At 42.0% G+C, this 23,974-nt stretch overlaps 1 protein-coding gene across 1 annotated transcript; it reads right to left on the reverse strand.

Annotated features, from left to right (window-relative positions):
• Positions 1-1,607: 1,607 nt before the first annotated feature.
• On the reverse strand, positions 1,608-22,917 carry mdfic (MyoD family inhibitor domain containing). Its single transcript, XM_018682787.2, has 5 exons — positions 22,599-22,917; positions 22,147-22,306; positions 20,047-20,157; positions 8,209-8,586; positions 1,608-3,788 (listed from the first exon to the last, which is right to left on the reverse strand). The coding sequence occupies exons 2-5, from the start codon at positions 22,238-22,240 to the stop codon at positions 3,538-3,540; spliced, it is 834 nt and encodes a 277-aa protein (XP_018538303.1). The 5' UTR covers positions 22,241-22,306; positions 22,599-22,917; the 3' UTR covers positions 1,608-3,537.
• Between the last annotated feature and the right edge of the window lie 1,057 nt (positions 22,918-23,974).

Here is a 23,974-nt window from a genome sequence, read left to right on the forward strand (position 1 = left end):
GGCGAGCAGGACGAGGTGGCCGCCGCCACTCTCTAATTTATTTAATAATGTAAGAGAAGTGACCTTGAGATCAGAGAAGTGCTGAATTTATCCCCAGACGGCAAACAGAAACAATGGAGCCGTCCTAATTGTGACATTACAATCCAGCACACAGCGAGCGATCAGAGGGGGATTGATTAGAGGAGTGGAAAGGTGGACGACTTTGTGAAAAGGTCATTGCACACTCTACCTGGAGTTTTTAATATTTTCAACCCTCCGACTCCTCTGTGAACGTGGAATAAAGTGAAAGAAAGAAAAGTACAACTCCTATGTGATTACAGACTTTCTGGACAGTGATATTTTCCCCAACGCATTAGTGAAATAAGATGGTAATTTCCTGGGGCTGGGGTGTATCCAGGCAGAAAATGATAAAAGGAAATAAGGATAGAATAGAAGGGGGGGGTCTCTTCCTCTCTGCTCTACCAGCAGGGGGGCTGACGTGGAGGTTAATTGAGGGGTTAATAGGGGGGTGGTGTCGGCTGAAGGTCAGACTGCTGTTCAAGCCAGCAGGAGGTCCCTGCTCCCTGATGACCTCACTGGGTGTTGTTGGCCATGTTTCCATGTTAGTGCTAATGCTGCACCCTGAGCACCCTCTCTAATAGAGAGAGGACCAGAGGAGAATGACGGTGCAACAAAGAGCTGTGAAAAAGGTGAGAGGTTACGAACGTGGCCACCGTGAAACTTACACTTTCTGCTGCACTGTGCAACCTGGTGATCAGAAAACACAAGTCTCCCATTAGAGACATGCATGTCAGATGTAGTTCAAGACTGCAATGTCTGCAACCAGATGCTGCCATAATAATGCATGTTGAGCAAAGTCAACCAGGAGATTCAGAAATTGACAATAACAAACAAACAAGAAGTAGCACAACTATTATTTACAAGGCAAATAATACAAGTGGAGAGAAATGACAACAGCTCCTCTACCGAACTGTCTTTAAATTCAATTTAATATCACAGCTGCATTTCAAAAAAATCTGTTGTAGATTTTATTAATTAATCGATTTATTTTTTGGTCCATAAACCACCATAAAACAATTTAAAATGTTGGTTATGACTTCCCACAATCCACAGAGATGTATACAAAGGTCTTATTTTATTGGACCAACAGTCCAAAACCCAAAGACATTCACTTTATTATTAGAGAGGGCAAAGAAAAGCAGAAGCTAGAACCTGCAAATGCTCTGGCTCTGCTAAAATGATCAAAATAGTTCCTTTCACGTGATTAAACAACTAATTGTTGACAACTGCACAAAACTGTTATTATAAGTAAATATTAAAAGTATGCAGCTGCTGTTAATCACCGTTCAGTCAGTTGACTGAGCATGCACATAAAAATGAGCATCAGCGAACAAAAAACATTTTCAACAACACTATGTCATGCACAATCTTCCCAAAAATGTAAATTCAATGTGTAAATTACAAACACAAGACTCCACATGCAAAGGGGAGAGAGGTATGTTCCACACATTTTGCCCCTAGGCATTGCCAGAGCAGACTGAGAAGAGTTTACTAGTCTAAATGACCAACACAGAATACACCATTTAAGAAATTTGTGAAAACAATAATCATTTCATTTTTTCATGTTTTATTTTTTAAAAACTGTTCTCTCTGCTATTGAAGATAATGTACAAAACAAATAAAATGAGTTGTGAACTCCAAGTTACTGCATCAAGATGAAAATGAGAAGGATCAAGTGTAAGGCACAGAATAAAAAAACATAACAGTATAGTATAGGAGGACAGCTACTGTAGCTACATGTATACACGTTTTCGTTTAGATTAATTTTTCACATTATCTATATAGTGTTTTCTTGTCACTCTTTAGCCCATATGAACTTGTGGCTTGAGTTAATCATAAACATGAAAATGAGGTTTACTTTCTGCACATTCTCTGCTGCAGAGGTGCCCATCCAACCTCCTTATACACAATAACAGTGCGCCGTTAAGACGAGCCGTACATGACAGCACATTATCTTTGTTGGCATTACGAAGGGACATTTTTTGTTACCATTTATCGAGCAGTGCTAATGAGGGCCAGCATTAAGTATCATCACTTAAACAACATCAAAGCATATCTCCGAGACAAGAAAATGACTCCACTGGTGATTCACCACAACCTCATCTCCAAATACACAGAATTAAGGAACAGAAAAAAAGGAGAAGAAAACTGCCTTTACCCTGCATTAGTTTACCATTTCAACATGACAGTTCATGATTCCCTTTTTGTATTGTGAGTCACTGGGCTTGATACCCGAAAGCCGCTTATGTGGCAACCAGGGTCACCATTTTTTAATTCCTTATCAAACCCCTCGTGAACAGAGCTCAACAAGTCATACTTAAACAGTATGTATGTAAAATGGCATCACAGAGGAGACTTGTACCATATGCAGCTGACAAAGCCTAATCATTGATGGCTGTAACATTAGAGGAGGACTTTCAAAGAGTAAAAAACAGAAGCTGTAGACATTGTTTATCCTAACATTGCAGAAAACTGTACAGTCAGAACCTTTTGTGTTTAAGATGCGAGGATCTGTGCTGTATTTCCAGTAAACCCAAGGCTTCAAATACTGCCAATTAAGAAGGCGAGAGTGTGAGATGAAATTCTTTGGAACAAAAATATTTTCATTGATATTCCAGTACTCTGTAAGATTTAGCTATCAGCAATTTTGTGCAGTTTTTTTTGTAATAATATGACATCTCAGTTTTTAAAAAAATAGAAACTATTAGCATTTTGTCCCAACAACATTCTTTACCTTCAGCGTCAGAATGTAGCAAATGATATGGTATCCTGATTCACCTTTGATATTTCACCAGTTTCAACTGTTGTACAGTGCTACAGTAGATGGTGTGTAAATGAAAGTCTACAGTATGCAACTAAGAATGTCACATAAACCTTTTACAGTGTTGTGCAGTGCTACGACTGCAACTTCAGTTTCTCATCATCAAAAAAACAGAAGCATTGAAAATGGAAACAGAGGAAATGTTATCATTTTGTTTGGTCGAGTCACCAAAATGACCAAAAAAAAAAAAAAAAGGCAAGATAAGATACAATTAGACAGCATTCCTGATGTAACAATAAAATCTTCAAAGGCATTCTGTTATAATACTTTTTTTGCCAAGGATAGAATACTTAACAGAAACAACTTACTATCAACTAAAGATCTAACTGTTCATATATCTGGAGTTACTTCTAGCCCCTGCTGAGCTGGTTTTGATGGAGAAGCCCAGTGTCAAAATACATCTTTGAAAGCATGCTTTACTCAACCACACCACACGGCTCCATACACTCAGCAATCATCACACATCGTGAAAAAAGGACATCCACAAACATATGGTGACCATCACACACTCACACTCACACACGCACACACACTTGTTCCCTCTGTCTGTTGCTGAATTCAAAGTGACAGCAGCAGCAGTGTCCTTCTATATGTTCTTCCGAGGTCCACTTATCCCCTCGCTGAGACACCTGGTCCACACACCAGCACAGGCCTCCCTATGTAGGGAAGCAGATGCCGCAGCACTCCATACAGATTTCCAGGCAGTCCGAGGACTCGCAGCAGGCATCCATGATGCCGCAGTCCATGTCACAGGGGCAGTTGCAGTCGTCGCCCAGGTCGTCGGTGCAGCAGCAGCAGCAGCAGGCCTCCGATGTGCACGCGCCGCACGAGGCCTGCGCCACCACCATGTTGCAAAGTGTCAGGAACTCACAGAACAGGCAGGCCAAGATGCAGTGGACGCAGCAGTCTGAAGCCACGTCAAAACCAGCCAGGGTGACAAGTTGTAAAATGAAGTAAATATGTGAATAAAATAAATCAATCTAAACAACAAAAACACAAACAGGACACACACAAATATGCATGTGTCTATAAATTAATGTCATACATATTTTAAGGCTTGTTTTCAACAAAGTGAGTGCCTGTTAAAAACACAGCAGCAGTGCAGAGTGAGAGAGAACTTGCAGGCTTGGCAGGCTGACAGGTACAACAGAGCAGGTATGTGGCGAAAGGGTGAGGGCTAACTGGGGAGGAGGATTAAAGGAAATAGGAGAAATTCAAAGAAATGAATTCCTCTCCTGCAGTTTTGATTAATGGACTGTTAAATAATTGTGGCATTATCATGCAAACTGCCAGGTTGATCACACAAAGATGATTAGCAAAGTCCAAGAGTCTCCCTGGCAAATAGGTGGATTAATGCGGGCAATGCTCACACCTCTGATTAACATTTAACCTCTTCACTTTATGTGGCTGGTGGCAAGTTTCAGCTTGTTGTTTCCCAGCAATAAAAGAGTTCCCCTTTAAATTACCAATGTGCCCATTAACCATCACAAATCTGTTTTTGAATGGCCAAATTAGTCACTCGTTTCATTAAAATGCTGCAATGCTGGTTTGAATAAGTAATGAAAAAGGAAAAATGTAAAGTTTCACTGAGAAACTTTCACTGACTTAGTATGTTAGGAGTTTTATTCCCATTTTTTTAAACTCTAGCTAGAAAACATAATTACATGAAATATAAGAAATATAGGTGCAGTCAGTCATAATAGCTGAATAATCTTTTTCCAAACAGTGAAAAAATCCATTTGGAATCAAACTCTTAAATGTGTTGCTGAATAAAATAAAGCAGAAAAAAATCAGGAATGATTGGGGTACAAGGTGAGATTAAATATACAACAATGATTGTTTATTCATAGCGCACACACACACACAAATAAGAGATAAATGCACACAATTCATGTTGTCATGCAGGCTGCTCCACATTAGAACTTCTGTAGTTGTATCCAAGTCACTAAATCATACTAAGTATCACTCACTAAGTGCACCTGGCATACACTGCTTGCAGCTGTCTCCTTTTTGAACCAAGGCCAGCACAGCGCCACTGCTTTGGAGTGTTAAAAAGACATGATGTGGATGGATGCAGAAAAATAGCATTACAAACAGGGCACATTTGCATAACTTTCATCAGACCATCTTGAGCTGTCAGAGGGGGCTGTTACTGATTGGGTTAGAGGGAAAGCAAAAGGAGGAGAGTGTGGAGGACGGCATGGGAAGGCAAGCTGAGGACCGCTGGATGCTCATGTTTGATTAATCAAAGTAGAGGGTTTTTTTCTTCCTATTTTTGCGGTGCTCAGGGCTGCAGAGCTGACCAGAAGCGCTAGCTGACTGCGATACAAACAAGATAGTGAAGGGAACATGAAACGAGCAAGTGTGTGTACGTGTCTGTGTGTCTGCGAGGGTGCCTGAAGTTTGAATGCATCTTATTATCCTTATCTGAGACCATAACACTGGCAGTGATGGGAGATGCATGAGAATAAATCCTTCACTATTGAACATCTGGTGTGGACATGCAGTGAATTGCTGTTGGGCAGATTGTGGATTTGTTTCATGGTAGCATAACAAAACCCATACCACATTCTATACTGGCACTTACCGTAGCCTACTGCCATCTGAGTGCTACGACAAGCCAATAAGAGCAGTAAGCGCTGCCCAGCCACAGCTGCATGCTCAAAACCTCAAAGTTCAGCCTAACAAACTTTGAAGGACCCAGAGGGTATAGCCATGCCAGTGTTGCGTTCAGAATGTAACAGTAGACTGTGAATACGATATAAACACAGTACACAGGCATTAAGCAGCGGCCGGCCATCTCAGCTATTCACTTGGATGTATAATTCAGCACCAGCGATTAGTCTGGATCTTAGCGAAGCCTGCAAGAAGGAGGGGAGCAGGGAAGAGGGGGGGTCGTATACTGTACACAAGAGAGCTGGACGCAAGGCACATCACCATGAAAACAGAGAGAGAGACAGACAGGCAGACAGAGACAGAGTGAAACCAACCAACAGACAGACAGAACAGCACACACTGACACTGCTCTTGTTTAATGTCAGCGAGCTGCGATGAAGCCCAGAGTTTGCAGGGCCAAAAACAGCGTCCGGCGCCTCTGAGGAAATAGTTCGAGACATCTGGAAAGCTAACATCAAAAAAAAGGGAGCGGCATGACACAAAACAAGCTGGATGGGCCTCGGAGCGGCAAGCTGTGCAAAACATTCAAACTCACAAAGAGGGAGAGAGAGGGCGAGATAGCTAGACAGACAAAGATAAAGGGAGAGAGACTGATCAGACAAAGCCTTGGTGGCCAAGGGAATGCACAGAAGGCGCACATGGGTAAAGAGGGCAGAGGATGTGGGCTGGACAGCGGAGGTCCACCACATGCACTTTAAAGGAGGTCTGTTTATAATGTATGACTGAGGGAAAAGTTAACGCTAAAGGAATAGAGCTTACACAACACAGACAAACACATCTAGGTTTAAAGCTCAGGAAAAGACTGCGCTCGCAGCCTTGGCTCTAAATCTCTAAACGAGTCTAAAGCAGCCTGGAAACCTTAACTGATTACACACAATTAACAAAAACACAAACTGGATGACAAGACTCGAGACAACACACCCCGCTGAACAAAAGCAGTGTGGTAAATGACTCCTCAGAAGCTGTGGTGTTATCGCAGATTGGCTACGGTGCCAACGGCGTGTGCCAAGAAACACAGGGAGCAGCAGGATCCCCAGAGCTAGTTCCTGCTAGCTTACGCCTTTTATTTCCTGTGTTCAGGGGGCTGTTTAGGAGGCTAATTTCACAGGCAAACAGATTATGTTAATCCGTGTAAACATTCAAACATAACAGCTTGGCTGTTTTCCAGAGGGAAATAAACAGTTGAGAGCGAACATATTGATTCTGAGAGCTCTCGCATCTGCAAATAAGCAACACAAAAGCCATAATGAGACAGACTTGTTGAGCTGCTGTTGTTTTGTTTTTTGTTTTTTTCACGCTCTCTCTTCTGTTCTTTACCAATTAAGATGTTGAAGACATGATGTGTCTGGAATATCTCTGGTGGATGAATCCCACCTTTACTCACAGAGTGCTGTGGATGTGTGTGTGTGTGTGTGTGTGTGTGTGTGCCTTTTTGTTTTGTTCGTCTGTAACTGGATCTGATGCATATTTCATCATCAATGATCCAACTGTCCACTTTTCTCCTTCATTTAAACTTATACCTCAGCCTGACCATTGTGAATCATTTGATAACATCACAGCACATCTTACTTGTCAAGGCCTTGGGTTGGATGAGTCAGTAGGTTTAGCTGCTCTACTTTAAAGAAACATGCCTGAACCCTAATATAGTATGGGCGATGGAGGGATAGAGAACACATGCATGTCCACAAACATATGCACAGCAAGTACAGTGGTTGTAGGAGGGATGCGACAGCACCCTGTTAATGAGGGTCAGGGTGGTGCTGACGGGATGTAGGGAGAGCCAGAAAGGGCCCAGAGAGGTGTGAGGGGCCGTGAGGGGCCCGAAGAAGGCTGCTCACGACTTTTAATAGGCACCCCGTGCTCTCAGGCCTCGTTAGACGGTCACACCTATCTCCCCAATGGAAAAAGACCAGCAGACCGCCTTCATTACTGGACTCACCTCGGCCTTGCACCTGACAAAGTGACGGCTCCCCTGCATGGCAAACGGACCCCTCTGACTTGTTGTTAAAGAAAATAAAAACCACAGGAGCGGGATAAAATGTCGTTTGCTTGACGGGAGCGATAAATATGAGGGGTCATGCACACCCATCATTAAAAGGTGAGAGAAGGTAAAAATTTATTATCAATATCTTACAGGGTATGATTTCAAGAGAACCTCCCAAAAATACCCCTTCAACACAGAAATCACTTTGATGGAGACTGAACGCGTTCTCACTGTGCAACTGCAGATTAGAAATGACTCAATTAAGTGTACAAAATACACCTGCACTGTAAAGAACTGTTTATTTTAATTAGACATAAAAAATGTAATAAGAAATCCTTGTTTCATTTTTGATTTTCAAATTAACTATTTAAACTGACATTATATAATGTGTCCTTTTACATATATATCAAGTGTTTAACTTAAGTGCTATTAGGTGTTTATGAACCCTGATGTGTCATTTTAAAAATGTCCTGACAGGCGTCAACTCCAGAGGCATCCTTCCTACAGATGAAATGAATTCACAAGCAACAGAAGGTGGGAAGCAGAAAGAGAAGAGCGCAAGCAAACAAGTGTTAGAAAAGTTAGTATTAGTATCAGTTGTCAGTGTGTGTGTGGGTTTGTGCTCTCTTTATTTGCTGTGATTATTACCTGGTGTGTGGATACTCACCCTCTGGTAAAGGTGGTTTCTGCGACCCAATGGAACTGCCTTTGCTGCGTCTGCTGCTGTCACTGTTGACTGACAAGCTGGACCTCAATTTCCTCTGCATCCTCTGTGACACAGGTGTGGACGGCTGCTTCCTGGGCTGCTCTGTAGTCGGCGCCCCTCTTGCGCCAGGGCCCAACCCAGCCGCGGTGCCCATGCTGATGTTGGCACCGCAGGAACATACGCGCGTGGCCCCTGCCCCGCCGATGCCAGGGTGGATTCCGCTGCCATTACTCAGCGCGGGCGTGCCAGTGCTGTTGTGGTGAAAGCCATTTTGGTCCTTGGCAGCATCTCCTTCTGCAGGCTCCGAGGGCACTGGCTGAGACTCAGACTGAGGTTGAGCTGGAAGGAAACATGAAGAAGAAAGGATATCGTTTTTACTTCTGTTTAGTAAAAAGTTGGGTGTGTGGATTCAGCACAATTACTTAAATTAGCAATTAAGTGATGAAATTTCCCTGGAGTATTTCATCTGTGGTGCATTCATTCAGCCGAAACACCTGCAAGCTAAGAGTCTTATTATGAAGCAAATAAAACAGAAGACTGCTTGTTTAATCACAGATGCATTTTTGATGTGAATACAGAGGACAAAACACAATTTAAAAAACAGGAGCAAGAAAAGGAACTAGTGGTTTACTTTAATAACTTACTTAGCGTTTATGGTGTCTATCTTTTATGGAAGACAAAGAGTTGTGGATTGCTCTCAGCCTTATGGGAGTAAATGCTGTAACTTTATCTTAACTGAAAGAGAACTTTATCTGCACTCTCTGCACCTTACACTTCATATCTTTTATTCACATATAAAGTCGCTGTAGCTAGTGATGTTCTGCTCTTACAAACCGAACACAGATGGAGACACCATTCTGAACGAAATCATTCTCAGCAAATTCTGCCACCATTTCCTAACATGATAATATCGATCATATGGCAAACATTTCAACCCGGGATGACAGAAAGAAGCGTAGAGATATAGGAACCTTATATGTGACAGGTTCACAAAAGCCACTGCTGTAGGCAGACAGACATTTGTGGGAGCAGTACCCAGGTGAGTTGAGACAGTGTGAGGGAAAGAGAGATTAATGCAGTAAAAAGAGAAAGCGAGCCTGTGATACTGTGCATATACAAAATAGCTGCTGTCTGCAACTGTAATGATCTCCTTTCCACTGAAAGCTCAGAGATGGCCTCAACTAGTCTTTCTAAGTGTATGTGTGACAGGCACAGAAAGTCAGGAGACAGCGACCTGTCTGATAAGAAAGAAGGCGAAGGATGTGAGTGAGCAAAGGAGGTGGCATTTTACTGAGAGGAACACCTGCACATTCAGCTCTACTGGGAGTTACTCCTACATTACCTTCCCTCCACATCAGAGCCACAGTGCATGTGCACACGCTGCCAGTGCATGGTTAACTTGAGATTTTGTGAATTATTCATCTCTTTTTAAGTTTGTCTGTGTGAACCATACTTATTCATTTTTTTCTGCTCTATACTTTCTCTGTATACATTTAACACCTGGTGTCTTCACTGCCAAACTCTCAATCCTGCCTTATTTACCAGCTGTATGGCACTAGTTTAAGTGTCTTGCAGCTGTCTAAAAATCAACAAATTTTCCAAAGTGGATGCAAACTTAATATGACGCTGGTAATTTCTTTCCATCTCTGTTTTCTTTCTGTCAGCTCACCAACAAGTGCAATTACAGTTAACAAGAGAGGGAGAGAGTGTGGGAATCAGGCCTTGCGCTTTTTTAACAACACATCACCCTGGGAGAGGCCGGACGTGAATGTGGATGTAAAACAAAGCAATTAAATACACACACTGGGTTTTTGCCTTCTCCTCATTCAGGCTTCTGCATGCTGCCCTGATAAACAAATATAGACTTTAGGGATCAGGATTCCATGCAATTTGAATTAGACAACTGGGTAGCACACGATAGAATTCATTATGCAGTGATTTAAGACCAGGTTGATGGGTTTTCTTCTCCAAAAGACAAAAGCCTCACAGCCTGCCCATGACAATGTGAGGAAAGCTAAAGCTCGCTAACAAGGAGACTCAGAGTCGGCTACATCTGTTGTTGTTCTAGTTTTACCCCTGACAGCTGCAACTATCCATGTTTTTCCACTTCTTCTTTTTTTTTTTACCTGAGTGAACAAATATCATAAAGACAGCTAGAGACACACACATCAACACAGTGATCTTTAATGGGGTGGTTTTCGCTGTACCAGGAAGATGTCTGAAAAGGTTTTCTTTGTTGTTTGAAACAAGTATCAAATTAAACTGATCTGGAGTCAGTTCAGTTCATCACTATCAAGCTAAATGTTTTAATCAACAATAATCACAAACCAGATTACACGTGGCTGTGATGTACAGTTTGTTTCAAGGAGCAAACTAGCAGCAAATCAGATTATTGTCAGTTTGTTTTTCTTTTTTTTTTCCCTCATACTTTGCTGTTTAAACACAAAAAGCACTGTCTGACATTTATGGGGTTGACAAAGTAAATCCCTCTCTACAGCTAATGATTAACTTGTCCAAACTCATTTGTAAAGACCCCATACACACACAAACATAGCACAACACGCAGCTGACACTGCATAACAACAATGATTCACCTGTTTCTTGAGTATGATGATGTTAATACAACGCAGCAAACTCCAGTCTAGAGGATAACAGTTGACAAATCAATCACCCATAGTTATCACCCAAGCAAACTAGCCACATGGACTCACACACACAAACACATTCATCCACAAATAGGCCAAAGTAGACTGGGAGGCATAATTACCTTTCCTTTTGAGGAAGTCAAGCCTTCAATTTACCAAAGCACAAACAGTTATTAAGAAACCACCATGTAAAACCCAGAGTACATAAGCAGGGACTCAGGTTTCTGACACACTACAAAGTCCTGCAGAGTGGTTCAAGTCTGAAGAGTAGCGCGCTTCAGTGGCAGGTTCTTGGATAGTCTTTACACAGTCACTCTTTATTTTTATCCTGATGAACACACTGACTGAGATGAATGGACACAGTGGAATAATATTCATAATCATTGATCATGATAATGATGATACTGTCAAATATGGCAATGACAGACTTGTGCAGTCAGCGTGAGACAAATGAAGACATAATGAGAAAAAGCTGAAATACAGTCAGTCCTGTTGGAATTGCACAAAAACTTTCACTGCACATGCAGCGAAAGAAAAATCTGTAGCATCTGCTCCGACTACATCCTAAAGACTCAAAATGACTGTGACTTTTATTCTAGACATTTCAGACTCAGAATTTCAAAATAATATAATGCAGTAATGAAGTTTCTGAACATAAAGTTTGATTCCACATCGGAGGATTCAAGCGATTTATGCAAATGATAAATCCTGATGGAGCACTGAGACGCACTGCTACTGCATTGTCCCTATAACGCAGGAGGAATCATACAAGTTGTGCCATTGCCACAAGCTTGCAGAGATGGGTAGGTGTCCTGAGATAACTGAATGCACACAGCCTGACAGGTTGCATTAAAACACCATGTTTTGGAGGAGCAACTGGACACACATGCATATACACATACATACACATGCACACACACAGACACTTCAAATTGGACTTGTAACCGCCCTATTTCTAGCACATCAACATCTGTTGAGAGTGTACATTTGTAGTTGAATAAAACATGGTATTCCCCTACACACGCTGTCACACACATCACAGGGGAAACTAGGGGGTGAGTAGTTCTTGACTGTCTAAGCAGCATCCCAATTTGGTCCCAGCTACTAGTAGCTGACAGCCTCAAATATCTGGGGAGCATTTTTAAAAGGCCAGTGTTTGATGGATTCATGAAGAACACACAAATATAATTGCCATTTGTCACTGAGTCTTCAGTGGCTGCGCCACACAGGGACCGAGCACCGGAGTGCCTGGAGAGCGCTGGAGCTGTGCCAGAGCTGTGTGGGGGATCGCTCTGTATGTAAAACTGAGTATATAAACACCTCCGTTTTTGTCACAGAAAATAGGTCCTACAGGAGGGAGCTGGAAATTGCACCCAAAAGACAGAAGAAAGAGTATACATATATATTTATATATGTACAGTATATGTCACAAGCCTACTGGATCTCTCTCTCTCTCTCTATTTCACACACACACACACACACACACACAGGCAGACCTACCAGGAAGGAATATGCATGCATGCATGTCAACTGAAACAGAGCTGTATAAACAAGAATTCTAAAATAGTCAAGAACATGAAAATATAACACAGAGGTCAAACAGGGCAGTATGGAGATTCTCATTTACACACCGCTACGCCGAGAGTCGCAGGTAAAGCAGGGAGCAGATTGAACAACCACACAAGCTCTGTGTTTCCAAAGCTCAGTCCTTTTTAATATTAATGCCCCTGAGACAGAGAAAGAGGGAGAAGAAGACGAAGGGTGTTTGCCTAGGCTTATTAGAATGCCCATCATAGAGAGCATACAGTTATTCAAATGTCACATCATGTCAGCCAAATAAACACCACAGTCCAGATCTTGTATTCATCTCCTAATAGCCGTTATTACACAATGCTGCGAGTTTGTGAGTTAACACTGAATATTAGAGCAGAAGAGACATCCTTATTTTTAGTTATGAGTCCCAAACAGGAACGTGCAGAATACATAGCAGCGGTTAGCTCTGAAATGCTAATTCTACTAACACAGACAGTGTTTTGTTTATCTTTTTGTGCCTTGTATTAGAAAAACATGTATATTTTCTGCTCGGCTGGCCATGTACCTGCATGATTGAAATGCTAATTTGTAAATGTGCAATGACCTAGCCAGACTCCTCTTACCACCACCACCCCCTCCCCTCTCTGCCAAAACAGCCTGAGGTATCATCTCTCCTCCTAACAAACAGCAGCACGTGGAACAGCCCCTGCCTTTCAATCCAAAGGGATATATTTTCTCATTAGAAATTATACATCTTCCCTGTCCATATTTATAGACGCAAAACCAGGGGAATTATACTGCAGAGAGAGAGAGAGTGAGAGGGACACAGAGAGAGGAAAATAGTACAATGAATGTTATTACAAAGGGCTCTGATTGAAATTTTCCTTGGGCATATCAAAGCCTCGTTTACCGTTTGACCTTCCAAACTCTGGGACAAGGACTTTCTTTATTGTCTAGAAGGACGCATTGGAAGGGACAGACTCCAGGATCATCACTGAAGTGTCCTGTCACAACAACAAAAAGGCTGTGATTAGTATTGATATAATGCAGATATTAGTAGTGTAAAATGAGAGGAGGAAACTGACGATGTCAAACTGGCAACCAAGAACTAGAATGTGATTAGAAAATTAGACTCCTGTAGTGTAAAGATGTGGGTGCCATGCCAAGTCTTGTCTTGAGCGTAGAGGATAGCGACCTGACACGGGCTAACAGAAATGTCACTTGTTCCAACAGACGTGGAAAAAATGTGACTCTGGACATCACACAGCAATCCTGGACCTGTCAGTTAACACACACCCACGATGTTTTGTATTTATCCAAGATAAAATGATGATGATGGCTGCACGGATGACGATGGCCGCTGAGGATAGCTAAATTACTCGCTCTGATATTGGATCTTCATCAGCAAAAGTGACATGCTCTGTATGTGTGTGTGTGGGTGTGTTATAGTAGCCTGCAACAGAACTCTATTAGCTGTCTTCACCTGTCAAGGCTGATCATATTGCGTAGCATCTCATTTAAGCAGGAAACATCACATTTTTTGTCTGTTTTTCTATCCCATTCCAGGACAGTCAGTGGTGACATACTTATTTTCCACCCTGTTTTAATTCGCTGTGACAGCCATTCAAATTTGGCTCCTCCAACCTGCTGAGGGGGAAGTGACACTTGAAGACAGCGCTTAATATTATTTCCAAGCCCCCCACCCACCCACCGCTGCCGCCGCTACCACCTCCGCCCAACAAAGAGAGAAGCAAGGTGTCAGGGGTTTCCTAATTTCAAATTTTGCTGCTGATTGAGTGGAAAAAATAACCCCCTTCGGACCTTGTTCTGTTTAATTACATTTTACAGTAGAAAAGGCAACTTGAAAGACAAGAGCTTGATTCGACACAAACCTCTCAGCATACTCAGTGCATGAGGCTGGCTGAGGTGTGTGTTCATGTGTGTGTGATATGGGAAGGGGCGGGTGGGAAGATGGTGGTGGGGGTGGGGGTCATCAATTATCCTTTGATTTCAAAACGGAACATTTTCCCAGATTAATATGTCTGACTGCTATCTAAATCATTGAAACTCCCAATGAGATGCCATTTTCTCTTACATGAATCATGTTGAGGAGGGAGGTCATTCACACTCAGCCCACCCCCTCACGGCCAATGCTCCGGCCACAGAAGTCTCTGGCCTCTCCACTGTTGTGTGGAATTTGGCATGGTGCTAATTTGAGTGCTACTAATGTAGCAGAACGCAAGACATCAAGGAGCGTTCAAAGCCTTACAACCTGGCAGCTGTGAGAGGCACTAAATGGAGCCTTATTCTCTTCCTCTCCTCATTTCTGAGATGAATTTGTACAAGCCTGTTTCTGCATTAAGCTTTGTCAAACGCCTTTCATTCTCCCTCATTTGTTTCTTACCATCCAAGAAGGGAGAGAGTGTAGTATAAAGACAGCTGAATGTGCGACTGCAGTATCTTTAAAAAGCTGCACATCTTGCACAGATTTAGGCTTAACACGGCTAGCTACCACAATTTCTAGAAAGATCAATTATGACGTGACTCAGAGCAGGCCTGAGGGAGCTGCCAGGCTCCATACTCCAAAAACGTGCTCCACCCTCTCCTCGCTGATGACTCAAAAACAAAAACTGAGCAACAGAGCAAGAGTGAACAGGAGGGAGGGGGGAGAGAAGGAGGGAAACGGGGGTATTTTCAGTTTCAGTTACATCGATGACTCAAATATTCCACCGGCTTCAAAATCTCCTCACTGAAGTAGAAGTTCCACAGGAAACTCGTTCGTTTGAAATTCAAAGGCAGGGCGGGCAGACTTGCACATGCGCACTTTCACGCTTGTGCACATATACTCAAAAGGCATACAGATGCAAAAAGACAGACACAGGGACAACCACACACACCAAATAAATACAGTGTGTGCGCAGCCACTATTGGAGTCAGAGATGAGGATCTGGCAGTAGCACTACCACTCCCTGAAAGCCAAAATACAGCTGAGGTCTGTCTCTGGGTCAAAGAGGGGAAAGACAGTCTATCAAAATACCCGCATACCTAGTTCCTTTATTTGCTCAGTATCAATCTCAACATTAACCCTCTACTAATGGGACAGCTGTGGGTCAGCGCCTCACATCTTCGGGGTGCCAATCAAGGCCTTAAGCTGAGAGATCAGCCTTTGAGACAGAGTTGCTCGTCTGCCTCTGAGTGGCTTTTTAAACACGGAGACGCCTGTATCGATTTTAGCTCTAGCCTGAAAGAGAGGAGGAGGGGAGCGGGGTGTATTGCACTCGCCGGGGCCTGTGTCGGCTGTGGCTGTCTGTGTGTCTGGACGGGAGCCATTCCCTGGTCCCCGGTCACCCTCCACTGATCAGGGGGCCTGACAGAATGACCTAGCAGAGAGGCACTGAACCTGCAAACACGAAGGGGGCAAGGAGCTGGAAGCTCGAGGGGGTCGGGGCTGGCGGGGGCAACATCAGCAGAGATCTCAGTAATAGAAAAGGGTTTTAACCTTAATGTTGGAGCCAAAACCCTGTTAGAGGCCAAGTAATCCCCCCTGCGCTGCTCTCATTTGAACTAGCTGATTTTTTTCTCTCTCTTCTCTCGGTGAGTGGCTTGTGAGAGGCTCTGACTTGTGTGGCACTGGTTCAGGAGACAGTAAACATGAGCAGGGCAGTCCACCTACCTTACCTGTGCTAAACAGACAAAAGATAACAGAGATTCAGTTTCACCTGTCTATGTATATTAGACACACATTAAAAAAATACAGGATGAAATGTCTACAATACCACAATTTCACTGTACAGATGTGCAGTCCAATTTCTACATCTACCTCACTGAATTTGAAACATTATGCTTTTATTCCACTGCAAAATGTGTTAGCTTAGTTGCTAGTTGATTAGATTAGAGCTACGCTACAATACAGAAAGTAGTTGAGAGTTTCGTGAGCATTCATACACAGTATATGTAGTATTGCCATTTTCAATTAAGTAAAAGATGTAAGAATTTTTTCCACCCGTGCACATATGTGCTGCACAAGCACCATTAGATCACAAAGGTCAAGTGGTGTTAAAATAACTTGGACTGATCACTCTAAGGATCCAAAGTCTCTGCAATGAAGGAAAAAAAACTCTCTTCCCCCACAATCAGAATCCATATATGTTGCCTTGTATCTAATGCACTTAAAAGAATCAGTCCATGACCTGAGGTATGCATATCTAATCATTTGGCTCAAGTATTTTGAATATCTTAAAAAAAAAAATTAACAGTGAATAGGCTCGGGCACTTCGGGTAAAATATGCTAATTAACACACTTGAAATTTCCCATATGAAATCTATCTGCACCAAGACAATGAGAAAATAATTACAACAGAGGTAGAATTACAATGGCCATTTTAATCAACCCCTACACTACCATTTCACCCTATTTATACAGTTTTTGATTCCATGACCCACTGGTAAGTAATCACTTGAAAATTACGGTTCATTTTATAATAGGTCTATGCTTTAGACACATTATTTCTGCAGGGACAGGGCTCTGAGGATTACAATAAAGATATGAATCTTGCATAACAACAATCACAAGGCAGCTCCTATAGCAGAATAAAAAACATTCTGGGTTAAAAAGTCTTGAAGTACTTAAGGAACTTCTGAATATCTATGAGGCAAAGTGCGACTGTCTCAGAATGTTGATTCAACACTTGGGCAGCAAAAGTATTTCAGCACTGATGGTGAAAATGATGATGAAGAGGCACTTGCCCTGTGTTTTATCCTGGTCTAACTCCTACTACTACAACTACTATCATAACACTTTATGGTTTTGTATATGAATTTTAATTGTTGCACTGTCAAAGAATCTGTTCTTTGCAAGACAGGTGTAAGTATGAGACTCTCTCCCATTAAACAATCCCTTTTACTGCATTTATTAGGGGTCACAAATTCACTTCTGAAAGGTCAGCTCCGCACACAGGTAATAACCTTGAAGGTGTGCCACTAAAGAGCCCAATCAGGGATTCACACAAGGGTCAGATTAATGCCTCGCTTTAAAAAAAAGAGAGTCATGTTATTTGACCTCGCTTTTTCACTACAGAATTTTCATGAGATAAAAAAACAGACCTGCTCTTTGGAAGCTAGTAAGGTCATCTTTATCAACCACAGAAGCGTTTTATAAAAGTATTTGACAATCCGATGAATAATGTGACGATTAAACTCCTAAAACTGGTCCTGGGTGGTAGCAATTTATTTCGAGGCAGGAACTGGAAAGCTAAGGCCCTGTTTGCAGGAGATATCAGCTGCTTGAAAACCCAGAACGGTCTCTTGAGGAATGTCTGTCTCCCCCACAAGATTCTCACTCCTCCCCCAGGATGGTGGAGCCACAGAGGAACCGTTCATTGACAAAGGCCAAACAGGAAGGGCAGAATTGTACTTTTTTTCTATAACAAGCCACAGTGGTTGGCAATCCCGAGAGCAACGACACACAGATTTCTGAAACAACAGCTTTTTAGGTCACACGTCTAATGATTAATTTCTGCAATTGTGTGGCAAGATGAATTCACTTTTTAGCACTGTTTGCTGCACTCTTATGTAAATACATGCTGTGCACCACTAAGAACAGTTTACTTACTATGGAACCACAGCCATGTTTACTCTCCTGCTTTAAAGGAGGCCCGCTGCTTAAAAAGACAACTTGTCAAAACAAAGTTATCATAAATGAAATAGGATCTGTGTTATTATTACATCACTACAATAGGCTTCCTCTTGTTGTGAAAACTCACCATCCACATACTGTACACAAGCTTTAAATCGGGCAGCTGGGGGAAAAAACAGCGAGCACCAGGATGTAGGCGAGCAGATGATTTCTTATTGATTTCCTGCTCCTGCGCTGAAGAGGGCTCTCAATTACCCCTGCCAGCGAGCGTTCGGATTGGTCACCTCAACAAACAAAACCACAGCGAGACTGCTCGGGTCTGTGTAACAAATAGGTTAACTCGAGCCACCGTAAACGCTAAGAATTTCTAGCTTGGATTTAACCACAAGGAGACACAGGTACATAAAACTTTAACAGAGATTATCACAGCACAAATTTGGGGTTTTGTCTTTATAAGACATGACTGTTTTATGCTCTTGTAACTCTATCAAAGAGGAAGTAGCATGCCTCCCTTCCTCTAAAATTCCCTTACCAGACTGTGTGTGTGCATATGTGCAAGAGAGTCTGTGTGTGGGAGCTTTTGGGGGTGAAGGGGGGGTTGCCTTCAATTACAACGCAAAACTGTTGTCACAAGGGCTTATCTGCTGAGATGAAAGAAAAGCATGCCTCCCTCCAGAAGTGCAATACTCCACGTACCTGCCAAGCAAGAAAGACCTCCTGACAGAACATCTCTCTTTTTTCCTCTTTCTCTTTTTTCTTTTTGCAACTGAATCTCTTTTTCTCGCTGCTTTAGTAAACAAGCCACTGGCAAGTCATTAAGCTTAGTACCAAAAAAGGCAGGAAAAGGCGCCCTGGAAAAGTTAACAACCTAGAAACAAAAGAACTGTTGTGTCAAATGCAAACACAATCCTTATTATAGCTAGGCACTTACATGGATGGAAGCAATCAGCTGCTATTAGCCTTTGCTGACACATCTCACTCTTGTTAGGAACAATAAAACACACACACACACACACACACACAACTTTTAGCCGGTTTCCTTTTGTGACCTGCAATCCATAGCTCAGAATTAAGTCATTTTACTGAACAAGAGTGCATCTAGACTTAATCAGACCAGCTGATAACTCAGCAGTTCACTGCCAAGTAATTATTGTAAGAACTCCCTGCATCAGGACATTTGCATAAAACAGTGAGATTATTTTTTAAGATACAATATAGTTTCCCATGTTATAAAATACGATTATAAAATGCAGGAAAAAGCCAACCACGATTTTAAACTCTAAAACATATGTTCCTGGTATAGTAACTTATTGGTAGGAATAATAAACCCCTGCAATGTTGTGACTGTGACTAAAAGCTGAATGACACTGAGGACAGTATTCAACAGAAAAATGCCTCTGGTAGCTGGCGCAGTTCTTGTCCAATAGGTAAATGTTTGATACGTGGGTAAAAACATTGCGGCTAAAATGCAATCAGTGTGTTAAGACGGTAAATGCCAGAACCACAAACAGGATTTCCCCACTTCCAAAACACAAGGCTGAGGGTTGGAAAGAGAAGCAAGCAACAGAGAGAGGAGCCAAGTTCTGGTCATTATGGCAGAATGGAGAGCATGCATATTACCATTCACTTGCCAAGAGACCTCTGCACTATCTTGATATTATTTTAATTGGAAACACTGAGGCTAATATTTTGGTTGGCCAACTGACCCTACCTCATGCATGTACACTTTGCAACTGTCATAACAACAACTGTTCTTGACAGTTGGAGCACATTCATAAAAAGGAAGAAATTATAACCGTTTAAATGTTAAATAAAACATTGCTAAACACCTACTGCAGTTAAACTCGACCATCTGACTGCACAGGCAGAATATGTTAATCATTTTCACGCTCTCCAATTAAACAGCTCATTGTTGTTTATCATTAAAAATAACACCCAAGATATCCTGCTGTCCGCCCACAGCTTTCCCAGGTTGTTAAAACTTACTTCTTACAGGCTCGCAGTAATCAGGCTTCTCGTCTGTCACGTGACTTTGTCCTTCAGTGGCTGGTTTCCTGGGAGACAGAGTTCTTCCTGATGATTCACCGTCACACGCATCTAGGACCACAAGCATTTAATGTTAAACATGGCTGAAGAAGGAAAGCCTGTTGCACACAAAGTTTAAAAGCAAAATATTTTGCTGCGTAGTACCTACTAGAGAGGGCTTCATGTGATTAATTTAATGGTATCCTATTATGAGCTCAACTGTTCTAAATTAACTCGTGTTACAGCATTCCTCCACAAACAGATGTAAACTTTTACTGCAAGGTCAGCCACAGTGGACAAAATATCAGGGACAGCTGGACGAGCCAGAGTTACAGAGGCCACTCTGCCTATTTTTGCCAGAAAAAACACAGGCTGCTGGCAAATGGTTGCACAACATGGTGGGGCGGTTCAGGTAAAGGCCTTGCCAGAGCTCTGGATCTCATTTTCTCTCCTCCTGCTCCCGGGTGTGCTCTACCTGCCAAGCTTCTTTTTACTGCCATAAAGGCTGCATTCATCTAAATTGGAAAAAGTATGTGGGCAAAAACCCTAGGTCTGATAGCTGTGCAAAAACTCAAGAGACAGTTTCACTCATCTCTCTAAGCCGTGTCCTCAGTCTTCTTGACTTTAAGACTCGCTGACGCTTTGCTCACTGCACACTGCCGCTTTGTTCAGTAAATAAACCTTCCACAATGACTTTATTCACTGGTTTGGTGCCAGATGCCTACTCATAGCCCACAGATTTTCTCAAAGCCATGAAGTTTTTCAGTCACATACTATGTCTTGAGCCACTTTTGCTGCGATCCTAAAGAAAAGATGGTGAAGAATGATTCAGCAGAACCTAACAATCATGTTTACCAAAGCTTGATGTGTTTGTTCCAATGCTACAACACCCTCTGTTTGTACGCAGTGATGGATGGAGGAGTGGAACTAATGGCCGCTGGCCAGCAGCTCTAGATATATATGGCACAAATCTCAGCTTGGAGCTGAACGGCAGTTGCGTTAGCAGCAGTACTCTGTGATGCATCGCAGTATTTAGTGATCACAGTTAGAAATAAATTGGTCTATTCTCAGTACATCCACAGTCCCTTGAGAGGGGAAATTCAGTCTTTACTGCAAGCGCCTTTGAAGGTCCAGCGAAAATCCATTCGCAATCCAGCGGCCCCAGTGATTGCTTACTTTGTCCTACTTTGCTATTTTTTGACAGTGCCATAATGATGCTTGGTATAAATAGGATGGTTAACGGTTCATTGCTTGTTTGAAGAAAAATGAAAAGGGGGTGTGGGGGTAAGCTTATTTTACATGTGATAATCTTAGGGGCAACTAGAAAGTTAATTAAAAACTATAATTGGCTGTGGTTGCTGTTAATAGTCACCAGGGCGTTTCTTCAGACTTTATTGAGGAAAAAAAAGCAAAAACATTATCAAGGCTTAACACTGGAGCGCAGATACTGATGTACACTACAAGTCACATGAATATAATTTAAGAGGACAAGGCTGATATTGTCCCAAGCAGACTGATAAATGCTGATATGCAGCAGTAATCTGTTAATGCATTCACACAGTCACTTTCAGTATTTTCTTGTTTGTACTGTTCCTCTCATGTTTGAGCGTGCAGGCAACATGAGTTCTTGACACAGAACGTGTCACTGATATTTATAGCTCAGTTTCACTGCTGGTGCACTGGCAGCAAGGAGGGAAAAAAAACCCTCCATAAACATTCACATAAAAGAACTTCATGTACACATGAGCTGTGTATTATATCGCAGGGATTCCTAAATATTAGCATGTCACAGGGTGCGTATACAGACGTACTGTGGACCCAGTGAGTGCAGGGTTATGTTGTTATATGAACCAGTGTAGATCAGGACATATTTCTACTTTTGAGAGTCATTTTCTTGATTATGCCATCACTTAATCAAATGTTGGTTACTTTATTACTCACTGAAGGAGATCTGGGACCCTCTTGAGGCCCCTGTAGAACCGCAGACCCCACTTTTTGTCACCTAAATGTAAGTTTTATTCCCCATGCTATTGATTTCTGCCCTGTCCTGTGTGCCCTTACCGTGTGAGTCTGACAGCAGAGGATTTGTCTCTTGCTGGGGGCCCTTCCCTGCTCCAGCCGGCCCATCCGGAGGAAGGACGGTCTCCTTGGACATGAGACAGTCGTCTTTTCGGGACACACACGGCAGAAGAAGTTCCTCCCTTTCCCTCAGCCCTCAGCGCTGTGAAAACCAATGTCTCATCATCAGCACAAGCGTGAAGACACGAAGCAACACCGTGCAGCAGGTCATTACTCAACTGGAGAAAGTCGTCTGCTTATTCACACACCGAGAAAGTGACGTCGAGCTCCAGTAAAAACTTAGTGGAAATTTCCCTTCTCTCGCTTTTTACATAAACTTGTTGAAAGACTCCATGTGCTGTCCATTTGTTCACACACTCCCTTTTCTGTATCGGACGCCAGCTAAGTGCCGTTTACATCTGAAGCGGACATATTGTTTATAAAGCATAACTTACCTTTCAAACATGACAACTCTCTTGCTTCAGATTTGACTTATTCCCATCCTTCCTTCCTCCAACCCGGGACGTTGTGAAGAAAAACAAGAAACTGGGTGAAAGAGTAACTTGTCCTTCAAAAACTTTTTCGTTACCTTAAGTTGCCAGTTTGTCCCGGTTCTACTTATTCCAGAGTGTTGACGTCTAAAAATATCAATAATAGTCCTCGCGACGCCTTCGACGTTGTGTGGCGGTAGTTTGCTGAGGATAGTTGAGTCTAAAACATTTTCATCATATCCGGATTCCTGCACAACAGCCAGTGAAGCCACTCTTCTCTCCTTTTTGCTTTCCTTGGCGGCAGAGAGGTGAACAAAGCCCTCCCTGAACATGTGTCCCCAAAGTTGGATCAAAAAAACAAAACAATAAAGTAAAACATAAAAAGATTTTTAAAATAAATGATATAGTGGAGGTTTTTAATCCATTTTAAAATTAGGATTGTAAATAAATAGGCGTCAAAATATATTCAGTGGACCCAACTTTGGGACTAAAACATCAAAGTTTTTTCCTCATAGAATTTTAGTTTATACCTTCTCATGCCCAAGTTGCTCAGGTGTCGTGGCGAAAGTTTAGTTGTTATCACGTGACTTCATTATCTCGTCAAAAAATAAATAAATTAAAATAAAAAATAGTTAATTTTAAAATTGCAACATGATATATGAACTTCAGTTCAGTTCCTCTTCAGCAATTCAAAAGACATATGTAACTTTATTTTAGCAGCTTGATACTTCATGACTTTTGCTAATTTTATTAGAATGGCTTATAAAACTCAGGGTCTCAGAGACCTTAGCTCTGAACATGGTTGAGCACAGTAAGTTTTTATGTACTCCATAACTGTGATTGGTGTTTTTAAGCAGCACTACCCCTCAATCAATCAATCAGCCAATCAGAAGTTCTGTTTATCTAGTTCTGTAACAGTTTGTTTATATGAGGTTTAAGGTAGGTAAGAGTTGAAGAGTTAAAGCCCTGCGGTCACTCTGTAGGATAACATTGTGTACATTTCTTTTTGGCAAAAAAAGGAGCATGTTTGTTTATGAATTGCCCATTTAACATGTAAAACATGAGAAATGCTTTATGATCATTATTATATTTTGTCACCATCAAGTGGTACGTCCAGTTTGCAGCAATGAGAAGCATCACCCCTTCAGTACTTTTCTATACATACTGTGGTGTGTGGGAACCCAGACAATGGGGAAGTAAAGTACATTTCAACAAAATACAAGGATTAAACTCACATTTTTCTCCTGCCAGAACTGTGCTTCACTGAAACCCTCAGTATCTGAAGTATTGTTGGTTGGATACTAAACCTCAGTTACAAACTCTAGTTAAGCCCATCTCCA

Source organism: Lates calcarifer, linkage group LG18, assembly GCF_001640805.2.
Source record: "Lates calcarifer isolate ASB-BC8 linkage group LG18, TLL_Latcal_v3, whole genome shotgun sequence".
NCBI lineage: Eukaryota > Metazoa > Chordata > Actinopteri > Centropomidae > Lates > Lates calcarifer.